Here is a 12,812-nt window from a genome sequence, read left to right as displayed (position 1 = left end):
ATTAAACTCGTGATTCAGCCTGAAAGCCTGTTCTTCATCCAGTCTTTTTTATCTGTTAAAAGCATCAACATCCACACATAACTCTAACCTGAGAGACATCTTGATTCCTCTTTTTCTCTCATTGTCCTCCATGCCACGTCTAATCCATCAACCCAATTTCCAAAATATGTCTCAGAGCCGACGGCTTCTCTCCCTCTATTCTCGGCTCCCCAGTCCTGCCACCATCACCTTTCCCGTGGACCCTGTACTACCTCTCACCTTGCCTTGCTTCTGCTCTTTTCTTCTCCATAGGGGAGCCAGAGTGATCTTCTAAACACAGAGGTCAATCACATCGTGCCTCTGCTCCCAAAACCTTCCCATTGCACTTGGAATAACATTTGAACATTTTCCTCGGCTTCTAAGGACTTTTTATGATTTCTTTTCTGCCTACTTTTCTCTTCATCTCTACCACTCACCCCCCTCACTCACTCTGTCCAGACACACTGGCTCTCTTTTCTTCCAACACATCAGCCTTACTTTTGCCCTGGGTATGGGACTTGCTAACTAGCTCCCCTGCCTGGTCCGGGCCGGAGCTCATCTCCTTAGGGATGCCTTCCTTGACCATTCTATCCTAAGGTATCCACACACCTGACATGGCCCTTTTTACATTCTCTACATAGCACCGTATCTTACCTGATATTTCCTTTTCATTTCCTGGTTTATTTCTTTATTGTCTTCCCACTGGAAAAATGACTTCTTTCAGGACAGGAACCTTGTCTGCTTATTCACTGCTCTATCCTCACCTCTTAGAACACACACTGCCTGGCACATAGTCGACTACAATCAATATTCATGAAATGAGCCAATGAATAAATATTTAGTTGTTTCTCAAGTCCAGCTGATTCCCCTTGAAGTATCTGTTGACGCAGACCCTTTTCTTTCCATGCTCATTACGCCAGCCTAATCCCAGACATCACCTCACATCGGAATGACTGCAACTGCCTCCTTACCCCTCTCATGGAGCCCCCTCCAACCCATTCTTCACACTATACCAGTTTCATCTGTCAGTCACCTCCCTGTCCTTCAGGCCTGGCTGAAGCCTCACCTCCTCACCCTCTAGGGCTGCTACTCCTTCCTTCCCCTCTGAGTTATGTCAACATTTCATTCCTGCCCTTAACCCTCACCTGGCCATGCAACCAAACACCATCTCTTGTGTTCACTTATGTGAATCTGCTCACTCCAGCTGAATTCTGGGGGATAAACTTGTTGTTTTGGGAGTTTGGGGGGTTTTTTGTTTTTCATAATGCCTAGAGAAAATCATAGGCAATCAAAAAATTCATGTGAGTTGATTGAAATTATTGGGTAGAGAACAAGATACAATAGGCAAATTGGAGACATATACACACTACTATATATAAAATAGATAACTAATAATAACCTATTGCAGAACATAGGTAACTCTACTCAATACTCAGTAATGGCCTATATGGGAAAAGAATCCAAAAAAGGGCGGATATATGTATATGTATAACTGATTCACTTTGCTGTACAGCAGAAACTAACATAACATTGTAAATCAACTATAATCCAATAAAGATTAATTTTAAAAAATTGGCAAATTGGATACCCCTTCTAAAGGGATACTGTGAGAACAGGTAGTGATTTAGAATCAAAGAGTAAAATACCAGTAGGTAAAGCAAACCAGAGGCAATCCTGTTCCCATAGAGAACAGATGGCCAGCATTGCCTTGAAACAACATTTATGGTAAATAGCAGGATAAAGTGCATTTCTAGTGGACTTTGAACCCAAGTTTTCCACTAGCATAAGGGAAAGGGGATGGTCATTCTGGTGTAAATTACTGCATGAGGACTAGCACCCCTTAGGCAACTCTAGTTTGCCTCCCTAACAATCCAGGGCCTCAGGTGGGTAACTTCTTGATGAGACCCCAAGTTCTCTTGAGTGTTCAGAGTACACAGCAGAGAACTGACTACCGAGAACTCAAACAGTTCCACCAAAGAAGATGTCTGCTGTGTGCTGAGTACTGCCCTGTGTAGCAACAAGGCAAAGCAGAGATTTGGGGAAAAACATTTCTATCCATGGCCATTCTTCCCAGTTTGTCTAATTTGAGGTATGGTACAATAGAGGAACTACATCTCCCTGATCAAACAGGGGAGAATCAGCCCAACCATTCAATTTTACCAAGCCCCAAATATCCCCATAAGGATTTTACATTTGGTAGTATATATATTGCACAACTATTTTAATCCCTAAAGAATGACTTCAGAGGTCATACAGGGATCTGGGAGAGAAGCTGAATAGGAAGAGGTAAGAGACATTGAAGAGAAGGGGTCAAGATTTCTAATAAAGTTTTAAAAGAATGATAAAACCAGGTGGGGGTGTGAATGTGAGGAAATGAGAACTTGTAGGGCCACTGGCAGCAGTGTAAATAGGTATAACTTTTCTGGGAAACAACTTGGCCATGTGTAGCAAAAGCTTGAAAAATGTTTCTTTCCTTTAAGCAAGCAATTCCACTTCTAGAAATTTTAAGGGAATATTTGCACTAACACATAAAGATATATGCATAAAACTGTTCATCAAGCTCTGTACATTATTATAAAAAATTAGAAACTATCTTAAGACCCAATCATAGAGAATTAATTCAATAAATCACTGTATATCTAAACAACACAATTTTATACAGCCTATGTAAATTATAATGTAGCTCTATGTGGATGAACATGGAGAGTTCATATTTCTAAATTTAAAAAGTACAGCATAAAACATGTGCAATGTGATCTCACTTTTCTAAAAATGGAAAGATGTACATCCAAATATTAAGAGCTATAACTTATGGGCAATAGAAATTTTTGCTTGTTGTACTTTCCCACTTTTAATGATGAACATGGATGAAAGAATAGAATGTGGATGAAACACTAGTTCTGCCATTGCCATTTCTGCTTTTCTAATCTTGCATTTGATCTAAACACAGTGGGACGTAATATAATGGTCTTATACCCTAGGCCAACTTTGCCAATTTGTTTGATTTCACCGCACCCTGCATACAGATGCCTTCCTATATACTTTCAGAGATATCATTCTGTTTTTATTCTGCGTACCCCCAAGTTGTCAATACAGCAAACTATACTACTAAAGTGCAAACTCTAGAAGCACAGGGACCACACTTAACCACAACTGCATAAACTCTGTTGTAATTTCCTAGAGCCTAGAGAACCTTTATAGCTGCTGATTGGTAATAAGTTAGACTGAACATTCGTGGGAAAAGGAATAGCACATCCCTGTTGCTTTAGCCACTTATTACTGACCAAAACATGAATAAGCACCTGGTGTTCACCATTGAAAAGAACTAAGCACTCTTTTTCCTTAGCCTCCTCCGGCAAGAAGTCTGGGTAGTCACATCCCTGTCTGTTACAGAGGATGGAAGGTTGAGGCGTTTTTAACATCATCTCATTCCATCACTAGCTCTGTGTGGGGAGTGGAGATGGGAGACCTGGTCCCCTGAGCTCTCCCTCTCTCCCTAGGTAACCACATGACATAATTATATTTTCTTTGCCATGTAGAAGTAAACACTGACTTTACATATACATGTGAATTGTCAGAGCTCAAAGAACTCCAATTGAAAAGCTCACCCTGGCAGAAGGTTCTTTCAATTGCACTAGATGCCTGAAGTTCAAGTGGAGCTTTTCCAAGAATCCAAAAAAAAAAAATGATTCTGAATGTGAAAGACCAAAATTCTGAGTTCAATTGCCTGAAGCCTCTTCTCATGGTTTTTGGTCTAGAACACATCCGACAAATGAAGCAATTTCTGAAAGCAACCACACCCTGCTCTGCCGTCACTACTAGAGAATAGCACTGTTTCACTGCAGACGTGCATTTAGACATATGAATACATATATTTTATGCTTGCATCATTTTTGCAGACAAAATTAGCAAACACTTCTCAGGAACAGCTCAGTGCCTCCTTCTTGTTCTGGTCTTTATGCCGAAAATTATTGGGGTTGTTCTTTTTTTATTGAAGTATACTTGATTTACAATGTCATGTTATGATCTCATTACATTGTCAATGTCAATGTCACTTTGTACAGCAAAGTGATTCAGTTTTATATATATATGTGTGTGTGTATATATATGTATATATATATGTGTATATATATATATATATATACACATATATATATACTTTTTCAGATTCTTTTCCCTTGTAGGTTATTACAAAAAAATGGAGTATAGTTCCCTGTGCTATACAGTAGGTCCTTGTTGGTTATCTACTTTGTATATAGTAGTGTGTATATGTCAATCCCAACCCCCTAAATTATCCCTCCCTGCCTTTCCCCTTTGGTAACCATAAGTTTATTTTCTATGTCTGTGGGTCTATCTCTGTTTTGTACACAAGTTCATTTGTATCTTTTTTCTAAGATTATTGGGATTGTTCTTAAATGCAATCTGTCTTCTTGGACCCTTGTTTTTATCTTACACAAAATCACTCTCTAATGATAATTATTATGCATCACATTTTGTTCCTTTTCTACAATGATGAAATGAAGGTATGTAAAGTTCACAACACAATACTAGGCACATAGTAAGTAGCCAATAAATATTACTTATTTTATTATTATTTTAAAATAAAACTGGACTTCCCTGGTGGTCCAGTGGTTAAGACTCCATGCTTCCACTGCAGGGGACGCAGGTTCCATCCCTGGTCAGGGAACTAAGATCCCACATGCTACTCAGTGCAGCAAAAAATTTTTAAAAATAAATAAATATAATAAAACTGAGACAGTAGCATGGTGTATAGGGGTTTAGGGAGAGGATTTTGGAGCAAGGCTGCCTGCATTTGAATTCCAGCTCCGGCCTTAGATGTTTGTGACTTTGGACAATTTTCTTAAGTCCTTGGTGCCCAGTTTTTCCATCTGTAAAATGGAGATAGTAATTGTTCCTACATCACAGGGGTGAATGAGTTACGATATGCATAGACCCATACCTGCCATACAGTAAGAATTACACAAGCATAAGTCATTATTATTTACCCCTTTCAATCCTTAATGTCCAGAGGATCATTAATATTTTTTCTACATTGTGCATTTTTCCTCTCTTTACCCAAGGTCCTTACATTACTTTCATATTTGATCTAGTTCTATATCCTGTGTTTGAAAGAAACTAAGATTTTGTTTAATGAATTTTCAGAATAGTAATAATAATTTTTATAACACATGAAAGCCCTAAATGCTACTAAGAAAGAAAGGTAGTTGATAAGAATTGGTGCTCATACAAGGAATGTATTATGACACTTAATGCAGCAGTGCCTGAATTCCCCAACGCAAACATAATTATGAACTGCTTAATTCAGATGTAGTCTTTCCTTTGTGCACAGGAAGTTAGTGACAATTAAACTGAAACGAAGACAAATATCTAACACTTATAAGAAATTAAATTTTACTCTTCCAGCTTAGAAAAATTCAGTGGTAGATCTTTTCTCTTGTATCTCCCCAAGCTGTGGGTTCTAGAGAGATGTTCAACTGTAACACATCATACGATCACATCATACAATTACACTTGGTGCTCAAAATGAAACAAAAAAATATCCTATGATGATTTCCAACACATGGAAATTTAGGCTTCATAAGAATATGAAAGAGCCAGGGCAATCATGGGGGAATGGGCACTGGTGGGCATTCCCAGGTTCCTCCTTCACTTTGGTCCTGCCCCTAGACTGGGCAATGCCGCTTGCAGGAAGCCAAAGAATTTGGGAACAATGAGGAACATTCTTTTCCTACTGTAAGGTAGTCTGCTCACTCTTTCTTTAGGCTGGTATGGGCAGAACTCAGCTTTTTACAAGTAAAATTTTTAATATATCAGATTTGAGTATTTCCTTTACAGGAAGCACATTGATTTAACCCCACAAACATTTTTTAATGATAGTTTGTATCATTCAGGGTAGAAAGGTGAAAAAATATGAACCCATGCTGAATGTACTGATGGCCATATTTCAACATTGCCTTACTTTTGTAAGTTGATCTATTTAAAAAAAAGAATAGTACACAGGCGTGCAAGGGAAAATATTTTCTTTTCCAACTTCAAAATTGCAAAACATCACACTTAGTTTGTTTACATGTTAAACACTGATCAGAACAATTTGCAATGCTGCTACTGAAATGATGTGTTTTTTAAAATTAATTACTTGCTTGCTTTTAAAGGAAATTCTTAAGAAATGTGGATCAAAATAGCACATGCCCAATTAAGAACACAGCCTTTGGAGCAGTTTGTAATCCCAGCTCTGCCTCTGATGTTTGCATGGCCTTGAACAAATTACATGGCCTGTGCAACTACATCTCCAAGCTTCATTTTCTTCTTCTACATGAGACGTCAGGTGAGTCTCATAGGGTTTTTGTAAGAATCTAACAATATAATCCGTTAAGCACATAACACAGTGTCTGGGACATAGTAAATGATCAATAAATGGTGCATTTTAACATTATGTTAATACTAGGTGGGCCCTTATTAATCCATTCCTTTGAACAATAATTTCTGCCAAGCTCCTCTGCATAACTCTCTACCCAGTACACAAAATGCTTCCAAAGGGAAAATAGAACCCCCTAAACAGGAATATCCAATCCTTATTTTTGCCTGAGGATTAGGGAAACTTTTAAATTTTATTTAACTTGAGTGGGGCCTTTCTTGGTCAGATTGCATCACACATTCTGTTCCACTGGGTGTGTCTGGTATCCTCAGCACAGAGATGGAAGACATATGAGCAAGAACATCAACCCCAAGGGGGCTCCAACCTGCTACTGGCATCACTGTTCCCAGCCCAGACTGGTCTCTGCACAGGAAGTTCTCCAGCTTCAGCTTTCCTTCCTACCTTTCTTTCTTAGGATCTTCAAGTTGGTGGCAATGGAGATGATGACGACAATGATGAAGCCGATAGTAATGTGGATGAAGCCAGCTAGCATTTATTTAACATTTATTCTGAGCCAGGCACTATAAGCGCTTTGTGTATATTATTTCCCTTAATCCTCTCAACAGTCATACAAGGTAGGTATTGATTACGATGAATATCCCCATTCAACATATAAAAACTCAAAGTTTAGAGAGGTTAAATAGCATGCCCAGTGTCACACAGTTAGTCTGGTGCAGAGAGCCAATCGGTAAGCAGATGTGATTCCAGCCAGGGCCTTTATTCTTTTTTTTTTTTTTTTTTAGAATCTTTGTTTTTATTTCAGTTTTGATTATCTTGTTTTGTTGGATTAATAGACTAGTATTTGTCATGGTTACACAGGTATTATTGGTTTTTTTTGTTTTTTTTTTAAATTTATTTATTTATTTATGGCTGTCTTGGGTCTTCGTTTCTGTGCGAGGGCTTTTCTCTAGTTGCGGCGAGTGGGGGCCACTCTTCATCGCGGTGCGCGGGCCTCTCACTATCGCGGCCTCTCTTGTTGCGGAGCACAGGCTCCAGACGCGCAGGCTCAGTAATTGTGGCTCACGGGCCCAGCTGCTCCGCGGCACGTGGGATCTTCCCAGACCAGGGCTCGAACCCGTGTCCCCTGCATTGGCAGGCAGACTCTCAACCACTGCGCCACCAGGGAAGCCCCATTATTGTTTTTTTTAATTAATTTTTATTGGAGTATAGTTGCCTTACAATGTTGTGTTAGTTTCTACTGTACAGCAAAATGAATCAGCCATACATATACATATATGCCCTCCCTTTTGGACTTCCTTCCCATTCAGGTCACCACAGAGCATTGAGTAGAGTTCCCTGTGCTATACAGTATGTTCTCATTAGTTATCTATTTTATAAATAGTATCAACAGCATATATGTGTCAATCCCAATCTCCCAATTCCTCCCACCCTCCCACTTACCCCTCGGTATCCATATATTTGTTCTCTATGTGTCTCTATTTCTGCTTTGCAAATAGGATCATCTATGCCATTTTAAGTTAAGTCAGAAAGGGCCTTTATTCTGAACCCCCAGGCTACACCAACCCCACTGCTGCTTTCAAGACTGCCTTATAGGGATTAGTGAAGGTCCTATTGCTCTCCTCAGATTAATTCCACCCAACCCCAAGTCTCTTAACATTTCTGTCAGAGTCATACCACCTGACCTGAAATAGAAGAGAGATAGAAGAGCAGCAGCTATGACAAGTGGTACATCCATCAGGAACTTCAGTTTGATTTCCCTCAGCCCCCAAACGAACTGCCCCTCCTGCATGGCAACAGGCACAAAACCCGATGCAGAAAAAAAATCCCCATAGGGAAATCCCTGATATACTTTATGCCTTTTGACTACTACCTTTCGGCCTCCAACATTAATACACAGTACACAATAATAATTAAACTCATTTTAAAGATGAAGAAATAGTAAGGTAAGAGAAATGGTTTGGGGCTTCCCTGGTGGTGCAGTGGTTGAGAGTCTGCCTGCTAATGCAGGGGACACGGGTTCGAGCCCTGGTCTGGGAAGATCCCACATGCCGCGGAGCAACTAGGCCCGTGAGCCACAACTACTGAGCCTGCGCGTCTGGAGCCTGTGCTCCGCAACAGGAGAGGCCGCGATAGTGAGAGGCCCGCGCACCGCGATGAAGAGTGGCCCCCGCTTGCCACAACTAGAGAAAGCCCTCACAGAAACGAAGACACAACACAACGAAAAATAAGTAAATAAATAAATAAATTTAAAATATGGAGGAAAAAAAATCATAAAAAAAAAAAAAAGAGAGAAATGGTTTGCTCACAGCTACACAACAGGTGGAAATAAAATGGCCAGTAAAGCTCAATATGCCCTCTGCAAGACCTTACCACCTTATTATTCCGGGCTTCTAATTCCCCGTGGCTGAAACCTCTTCGCAGTCTAGCAGCACAAAAATGGACTGTGGAACTAGCCTTTCACAGGCTCAGCTAAAAGAAGACTAACCAATCCTAGAGCAATGGGGGCAGTAAAATAATAAGTTGACCCTTCAGGATGAATTTCATATTATCTTTTAACCAGACAGTCTAGATTTCTCAGGGCACGACAAAACGGTCTCCAAACACTTGTCAGCAGTTTTCAGTGGAGGAAAAACTGCAGTTAAAGCACCTTTAGTGAGAGCTTTGAGCAGTAGATGTGCTTACATTTAGTTTGTGCAATTTTGATTATGAATTGGACGGTGGGTTGGATCTATGTCCTTAGTTCTTTGCTGGAGTGCTAGAAATGTAAAAATGTCAGCCACAGGCAATTCCTTTTTGTTTATTTAAACGGGGAATTTAAAAAATCACTTTTTCCACTTCATGGCTCCTTTGGACCAGAGAATAAAAATAGCGATGTCAGTAGGAGCCAAACTTTTTTCTGGAAAAATAAAACGAGAGGGGAAAGAGTCCTCCTCGGAACAACCGAAGTTTTGAAGCAGCTGCCTCAAAGCAAAACTCTCCTCATTTCAACCACTTCTTCTCTCGCCCCTTCTCGGAGCAGCCTCAAAGCAAGGCGCAGTTTATGAGCAACTCCGTGGCGTGCCCAGCACTGCTAACCCTGTGTCCTTCACACTACCCGGGCCCGGCCACCTGTCAACCCCGAGGGTGGCGCGGGCGAGGCGGGGTTGGGGAGGTGGCTCCGGGAAGAGACACTGGTGACAGGACCATCAGGAGGACTGGGGTTCTCGGGGAGCAGCTGGCTGAGCCCAGCCCTCGGGCCATCCCGCGCTCAAGGGCCCCATCGCAGCCGCCTCGGGGCCCCGGGGCCCCGGGGCCCCGGGGGCCCGTGTCTCGGGCGCCCTCCCCGCCCTCCCCCCCGCAGACTCCCAGGGACTCCGGCGGCGGCAACCTCCACCCCCACCCCTACCCCTCGGAGCGGCCCAGGCGCCGCACTCCACCAGCTGAGGCGGTGCGGCCGCGAGTCCGCCGCGGGGCGCCTCTTACCTGTTGATCTTGAGCGCGAACGCGCGGCGCTCTGCGCTCGGCAGCGTAGCCATGGCGCGCCGCCGGCTCTTCGGCCTGTAGGGTCTGGGGAGGCGCCCAGCGGGGGCCTGGCGCGCCGCAGGGCTGCAGCAGCACGTGCCGAGCGGGACGCGAGCCTCATCTGTCAGTCGCAGCTGGAAACTTCCGCATTTCCACCTTCAGCGCTGAAATCACCCCGGGGGAGGGCCCAACCTCAGAGCTGCGGCGGCCAGCCCTGCCACCCGGCGCCCGGCCCGGCGCGCAGGGAGCGGCGCGCGAGGAGGGTGTGGACCCACCGCGGAATTGCCCTCCGGATGCTCGGACCGCCGGCGCGCTTCTTCCCGGGGCCCTGACCTCAGGCAGAAAGGAGCTCGGGCGGATGACCCGGCGACCACTGAGCGAGGCCGGAAACTCCATCTGCCCGAAGCTGCGAGGCTGCCAGGGCCTGTGGGCAAGAGTTGGGAACGCGCGCCTTCCGCCCGCCCCGCACAGCTGGCGAGGTCGGGAAACCTACCCTGGAATTCTTTGCGCTAGGCCTTGTTAAGTGTTCGCACCATGCCCTGGAGCAGGCAGCTTAAATTTAACAAGAAAAAGAAAAAAAAAAAAACGTTGGTGGAAACTTCAGGAGACATACCAACTTTCGCCAATGGTATGTCCGTCATCCTTACTGGGGTGACTTTAAATAAATATAACGAGTCCATGCAAGGAATAAACAATTTTTTAAAACCTGGAGATAAATGCTTTTCTCTGGAGAAACAGTGCACAGCACTTTCCTGTGATTCAAGCATATGCTGCAAGCCTGTTTATTTCAGCTTCAGACCGAGAAGTGTACAAAGAAGTTCAGCCCCAAACTCAAGAAAAAAATCAGAAAACTCCCAGTGCTCACTGTAGTGGAAAAGTCTGTGTTTACCGACTTGCTCTAAGTTTTACTCTGCTAGAGCACTCCGTATGTAATGCCTCTGTTTGTCAGTTGACCCTTAAAAAAAAATACGAAATCGAGATACGTTTGGTTCAAAGCTGTACTACTGTCCGGTAGGTAGCCACTACCCACATGTGACTATGGACCACTTGAAATTATAGTTAGTCTGAATTGAGATGTGCTGTGTAAAATACGCACCGAACTTTGAACACAGTACAGAAAAAATGATGCAAAATAGCCTGTCAATGATTTTTTATGTTGATCATGTTAAAACGATACTTTGCATATGTTAGGTAAATATTATTAAAATGAATTTCACCTGTTTGTTTTTCCCTCTTCAGAATGTGGCTCTCATTAAGGAAAATTTAAAATTACACATGTAGCTCACATTATATTCCTGTTGGATAGTGCTGGTTCAATAGAACCTAGTTTGTGACCTAATATTAAAGTGCCTGAGAAGTGAATTCTGTCTCTTGCCCACTGCCTTTCTTTCTCTGGTTTCAGCTATCTCAGGTAGTTTAGTAATTCTTCAGAGCTGGTTAGGTAACTCTCCTCCCCCTCCCCACTTCAAATATCAATGGCTTTAAGCATAGTATAAGACACAGGTCATAAGTGTAACATTACATAGACTATGAAACGAGATCCAAAGAAAAGAAAACTTTTTGAAATGTGGAGTTTCTGACTTTCAAAATTCTCCCAGGTATGTTTACCACACTGGAATTTATAAGCAAAGATTTACATAGAAAAATACTAAGAGAACAATTCAATAATAACAATTAAATACTTCTTCAAACTGGGAACAAATAGATGATTTGTAGAAAATTGTTTTACACTAGAATCTTCAGTCAGCCTTTCAGATGGGCTTCTCTTAGTTTCTGAATGTTTGTGACATACACTTTCATACAGAGCAAAATTTATTGGTGTCCACACAGACATAAATAAAATGTAATGAGAGTATCTCAAATTTTCAGAATTTGCAATTAAGGAAAACTTTTGTGTGTGTGGGGAGGGGGGGGAGGAATCTTAAAATCTCCCATCTTATGTCAGCTCATGCTGCATTCAACTCATTCACCTTAGCGTTTGGTACCTAACTATGAAAGTAAGGCCAGCATCATTAACCTCCATCCCATCAATTCCTTAGTTAGAAATGATGGTTAGAAATGACTCCAGATTTCCTTAACAGCCTTTTGGTAATTCACCATGAGTGTGTTATCCACTAAATTAGGCAAATGCCTATTTTTAAATATTCTATCTGCTCTTGGGTACAGTCACAGATCGCTGGCAAACTTCAAAAATAGCTAAGTGCCTTGCTTCATTTCTCACTCCCTCCAATTTCCCTCTAGGGCTTCTTTCCTAATTGCCACTCTGTCCAAAGCCCACTCTGGAAGGCTTCCTTCTTTCCACACCATGTGACGTCTCTAGGCCTTCCTCTTTCTCTGCATCTTTGTGTCATTTGATTTTGTTTCTCACCTTTATAAAATTCCTCCCTTCTATGACAGACCTTATATCAATTATCCCAAATTCTCCTGTAGTTTTCTCCATATCTTCTTCTTACCTTCTCAGAAAGCCAGTCTCTTTCTTTACATTGCGTCTTACTTATTTTTTACAACAGACAATTAAATAACACTTACCTTGTACCAGGGCCTGTTTCAAGCCCTTTTCAAATATTAATTAATTAATAACAACCCTTAAGTAATAACATTATCCTCACTTTGCAGCTGGGGAAACCAAGGCTCAGAGAGGTTAAGAGACTGGCCCGAGATCACAGACTAGTACGGGGCATTTCCAATCGCCCAGATATTTCCACTTAAATATCTTCAAACTCCACAAACAAAAAACTGAAACTCTCCATCTCCTCTACCCAACTGTATAAGATTTCTGTCGCTCCATAATCACTCATTTCTGTTGGTGGCACTATTTCCCACTTGCCAGTTAAAAGCTTTGGAATCATTTAATGGAGGGGAAAGCAGGAAATCTGGGTTCTGGCTTCAGGTTTTC

At 42.1% G+C, this 12,812-nt stretch overlaps 1 protein-coding gene across 1 annotated transcript in view; it reads right to left on the bottom strand.

Moving 5' to 3' along the window:
• Positions 1-10,172, bottom strand: part of DOCK8 (dedicator of cytokinesis 8) — a 220,983-nt gene extending 210,811 nt beyond the window's left edge. The window contains exon 1 of the mRNA XM_068551869.1: positions 9,878-10,172. Within this exon, the coding sequence (XP_068407970.1) occupies positions 9,878-9,930 (53 nt within the window). The 5' untranslated portion in view covers positions 9,931-10,172. The remainder of the gene's footprint in view (positions 1-9,877) is intronic.
• Positions 10,173-12,812: the final 2,640 nt, after the last annotated feature.

The sequence above is a fragment of the Eschrichtius robustus genome, chromosome 10 (assembly GCF_028021215.1).
Source record: "Eschrichtius robustus isolate mEscRob2 chromosome 10, mEscRob2.pri, whole genome shotgun sequence".
Taxonomy (NCBI): Eukaryota; Metazoa; Chordata; class Mammalia; order Artiodactyla; family Eschrichtiidae; genus Eschrichtius; species Eschrichtius robustus.
This window is presented reverse-complemented; position numbering and strand designations above follow the sequence as displayed.